Source organism: Penaeus chinensis, chromosome 12, assembly GCF_019202785.1.
Source record: "Penaeus chinensis breed Huanghai No. 1 chromosome 12, ASM1920278v2, whole genome shotgun sequence".
In the NCBI taxonomy this organism is placed as follows: domain Eukaryota; kingdom Metazoa; phylum Arthropoda; class Malacostraca; order Decapoda; family Penaeidae; genus Penaeus; species Penaeus chinensis.
Window position 1 is genome coordinate 39,652,080 of NC_061830.1, and position 5,000 is coordinate 39,657,079.

The 5,000-nt window shown below is 36.2% G+C and overlaps 1 protein-coding gene across 1 annotated transcript in view; it reads right to left on the minus strand.

Annotated features, from left to right (window-relative positions):
- Positions 1-5,000, minus strand: part of LOC125030890 — a gene marked incomplete in the record, with an annotated part of 83,351 nt that overhangs the window by 1,294 nt on the left and 77,057 nt on the right. Inside the window, 4 exon segments of the mRNA XM_047621219.1 lie at positions 1-1,939; positions 2,929-4,372; positions 4,570-4,781; positions 4,977-5,000. The exon segment at positions 1-1,939 is cut by the window's left edge and continues 1,294 nt beyond it; the exon segment at positions 4,977-5,000 is cut by the window's right edge and continues 105 nt beyond it. Of these exon segments, the coding sequence (XP_047477175.1) occupies positions 1,541-1,939; positions 2,929-4,372; positions 4,570-4,781; positions 4,977-5,000 (2,079 nt within the window).

Sequence of the window (5,000 nt, forward strand, 5' to 3'; positions counted from 1 at the left end):
ATATAATTTACTATGTCAACATTTTAACCAATATTTTTAGAAAAGTCATCTATCAGAGTGCATGCAACCTACCCAGTGCAAGAAACCTTAATATAAGACATTCCCTGATATTCATTATAAGGCAATTCTCATTATGCTTTCTAACGTATCTGGAGATAGGTTGTTTGAAGAAAAAAAAAATAAAAATAAATATAGTATTAAATACTTATGAAAAACATTTCATAAATCTCTTTCTCGTTGTATTGCAAGTATACAACAAAAAGATGAAAAAAAAGTAAAAGGTGCTCAGCAAAAATTAGGTATGAGAGATTTAAATATAAGTTAAGCACTTATTTGATAGTTTCCTTAGCAAAGACCCATAGAAATACTTCCTGATCAAATGACACACTGATTGTATTATGTACCAGTGTACCTTTCCTACGACGAATCTTTCTAATTTTGAACTTGTATAAAAATATCAACCCTACAGTTGTATCTCATTTATCTCTTGTACAACAGTACCTGTATGTTTGTCACTTTATTTATTATCATATAAATAGTTATATTTCTTTTATCATCATTATTTGTTTATACATACAGGCGAGAAAACCTAACAACACACATAAATTAATTGTAATTTTACATAAATCTATCACATACTCATAAGGACACTTTAAGCATTCACAGTTCCAATTTCCGATAAAAATTCAGCACCACATACGTACAGGAAATATAACACAAAAGTCCATAATTACTGGTACAAATTGAACTATTTAACCTGGATGCAAGGCTTTGAAATACTTTTGCAATAGTCTCTATGCTTTCACTCTCTCTTTTACAGCTTTTACTTTGATCATTACCTTCAACAATTCTACACTCTGGACAGATTATTAGCAAATATTGTCTACACTGTACAAGAATGCATAACATACAACACATGTTAACTATCACAACCCTGACAGATTTCAGCATAAAATCACAGTATTCCACTGGTGAAAACCATGATTGCCTTTGTATCTCATGTAAGTATAAATATCATAATCTATATACATGAATTTTTAGAATTATAACTATATACATTAAGTCTTTTTAATCTCAGAATAATAGTTGTAGCACCTAATATACAAAAATCGAACACACATTGCGTATGACATTCCGACCTTGGTCTGTACAGCAACAGATCCAAGTTACAAATTAGTTTCTGGTTAGAGTTATCAGAATGTATTTAACTCGCTTCTACCATATAATTATAAGTGGTATAGTACTTTAATGGCAGAATTAAATGAACTGAAAAGATACTACCTTTTATCACAACAAACAAGGTTGACACAATTTCCCATACACTCACTGTATAGCTGAACTATTAGCAAATGCTAATATTAACTTGCAAAGTGATAACTTTTGATCTGTTAAGAAGAAATTGTTTCTATTGCTTGTTATTGCTCAGTAATGCACAGTTTCTCTCCTTCTAACCTAAAGGAAAGACAGCATGAAATAAAATGTTAGTATTTTCAGTTATCACTTTTAAAACTTTCCTGTATTTACACTGAAGTCTAGCCTCTCACGCTGGATCATTGTGCAAGGACTTGAAAGTGAAGTACGCAATTTTCGTTAGGGGAATCTTGTAATCTTTGATCCATCGCCCACCTCGGAGCAAGTGCCCATCGATCTCATCCTTCCAAATGCCCGCTGGAAGATAAATGTTCCGAGTCCTTTGAGTTCTGTTAGTGATGGGGGCAACCAGCAGATCAGTGCCTAAGATCCACTCGTCCGAAACCTGTGCCGCAACTGGGTCATATGGTGAGAACAGGGCCAAGGGGGTGATGAGTGGGGTCCCCTTTTCTAGGGCGTCGGGTATCTTTTTCCTTAGCCGTGGTAGGACAACTGTCTTCCGAAGTTTAGTGTATTTCTCTGCAAGGGCTGTCATTTCTGAGCCATACTTGTCGGGCAGTACACATATCTGTTGAGGCAAAAACTATATTATTTCAAATAATGATGATGATGATGATGATGATGATTATGTTGATGATGTTGATGTTGATGATGTTGATGATGATGATGATGATGATAATGATGATGATGATAATGATGATAATAATAATAATAATGATGATGATGATGATGATGATGATGGTGATGATGATGATGATGATGATGATGATGATGATGTGATGATGAATGATGATGATGATGAAGATGATGATGATGATGATGATGATGATGATGATGATGATGATGATGATGATGATGATGATGATGATGATGATGATGAAGATGATGATGATAATAATAATAACAGCAACAATAATAACAATAATAATAATAATGATAATAAAGTTACTCAAAAAAATCCTAAAGTTACTAAATATATTTCTCATTCTATGAAATTTAAGAAACCAATGCCTCAGGGTAACTTAAGCATACACGAAAGGAGAAAGAAAAAACAAGGAGAAATAATTGGACCTAACTTATATATAAGAAAATAAATAAAATGGCAATGTTCTCTCACAACAATACTTGTTTAAATTTATTGTTATTCAGAACATCTTGATTTTTGACGCTGTCATGAAAACATACTATATGATGAACAAAATTACATGTTACTGAAGGAAAACTCGTAATTTTTGATAAATAGATGTTTAAATATAAAAAATGTGAAAACATATATGTTATGAAAATTATTTGATACTGCATTAAACATATATTACTTAAAAAAAAAAAAAAAAAAAAAAAAAAAGTAAGCATGTGAAAATTATTTAAAAAAAAGTAGAGAATATTACATTATGTCTACCAGGACCAAACATATCTGAAAGTGCTTTACACAGGATGACACTACAGTATTTGATTTTCTCTTTTGAACCTTAACGTTTGAACTATTTAATCTTTTAAGTACTATGCATGTAAAATGAGCTGAAGAAAACTTTCAAAATACTCTACATATTGCCCTACCTGCATTGCTGGAAGAAATGTTGCTACTTCCATCCACCGAATGTAAAGTTCCCTATCAGGAATATGTCCCATTCTTGCTACTCCACCTATTGGTCCCACATCAATGAAGGGGAATCCAAGCATGGCTAGGGTCAGCACCCTTGGAACTAGTGTCTCCAGCCCTTCCCAGGACCCATCAAAGTTTCCAAGAGTAAGGAAAGTTGGTGCTCCAGGTGGCATGACAGCACCTTCTGTACTGATGGGTGGTGACACTGCACTTACAGAATCCATGAAATAGGACAGTATTGCATCTGGACCAGGAATGGGCATGTGATATTCATGGTATGCTGGAAGATCATGGGAATCTGCAGGCTTCAGATGGAAACGGTCAATGTTATACATCCTTTTCAATTTTTTGAGTTGCACTGAGAACCAGTGTTTAGCTCTTGGGTTGCTAAAGTCTGTTACAGCAGATGGATAGGTGTCCTCATAGTTTGTGAGTGCAGGGAGCTCTGACAAACGTTGGCGTATCCAGAGGCCCTCCTGAGTCCCCTTATCAAATGTTGGAGCATTGACACTCACAAACGGATGAATGGTCAGAGCTAATTTAAAACCTTTTTCTTCTATTTTCCGGGCCATAGCGACAGGATCTGGAAATCTCTTGGGATCAAATACCAGGTCACCAGGCTGTGACTGCCATGATGGAGGAAGGAGAACATGACCTTTGAATCCATAGGTCAGGTTGACAACCTTATCAACATAATGAAGGACAGCATCTTGGGTAAGCAGAGGTTGATCTGAAGACATCCACGGAATCCACACGGGATGGTCTATTCTTCCTCTGACACGGGCCTTTGCTTCCTCCATTCGTGGATCTTTAGGGGTTGAAACATTTACTGGCACTGTCATATTTTCTTCTTTAACTTCTGCTTTCCTCACGACAATATTCTTTAAAGGTTGTACATCTGTCTTCATCTGAGCTAGAGCTTCAGTATGAAGATGGTAAGTTAATGCTGAAAGATTTTGGGCTGTACACAGCCTATATTTCAGTACCGGAAACCTAGATGAAAGAGAAGGTCGGGGCCGAGACTCCAGGCAAATCTGGCCATCATTTTCATAATTGACAGAAATATGGCCCTTGAAACTATCTGGAAGGGACAAGAGCGATGAGAATTCAGAGAGCCATGTACGCCTTAGGAGCTGCCCCCAGGAGTCTCTGCCCAATTTGCCTGTGACCATCTGGGTAGGTGGGACATTAGCGTTGGTAACAGGGTAGCCCCCATCTGACATCTCTCCTCCACCCCACCAAGCTCCTTGATCTCCTCCAACTTTCAGGCAGTCTTTGAGGATGAAGTCTTCCCTTGCTGCCTCCCACCACACAGAGTAACACTGCACATCATCTACTGAAGGCAGTTTTCGGAGCTGAACACGAGCCAGTGCCGTCCAATCAAGACATACCATTTCACTGTAGAGAAAAAAACAATAATTTATTAAATTACTGCAGAAAATAATCACTGATACTGACCAACACATGTAATAAAAATCTATAAAGTTATTTATATCAAATTCAACATCTGATATTCTGTAAAGATTATTCCTTTTCTACAATCTTCAGTATCCTCATAAAAGGCAAATTACTAAAGAAGTATTCTTCACACATACTCATACTCCTCCTCTTCCTCTTCAAGTCCCCCTGGAGTGATTGATATGTTGTGTTTCGCTAGATAATGAAGATAATGGGTGCAGTCTTCAGGAATTGAGTTATTGGGCAACCGTGTTCCTAAATGTGCCTTGATAACGGCCTTCCAGTCAGGGTTGTATATCTCAAGAATTCTCGGTGCTTCAAAAAATTTGATTTGGCTAAAGATGGAGAGCTGAAAATGGAAAACCACAGAATTAAAATAATTACTGTACAGCATGAATAATAAACTACAGACTTGAATACAAATTTGAAATTTTACAGACAGTCATCATGTGCCATGTATCCAACCATCATCATTTACTTACGATATACCACACACATAAATAAAAGCATACACAGGCTAAAACCTGCATAAAAAGTCACTTACCTCCAGCAGATGCAAGTTATAGAA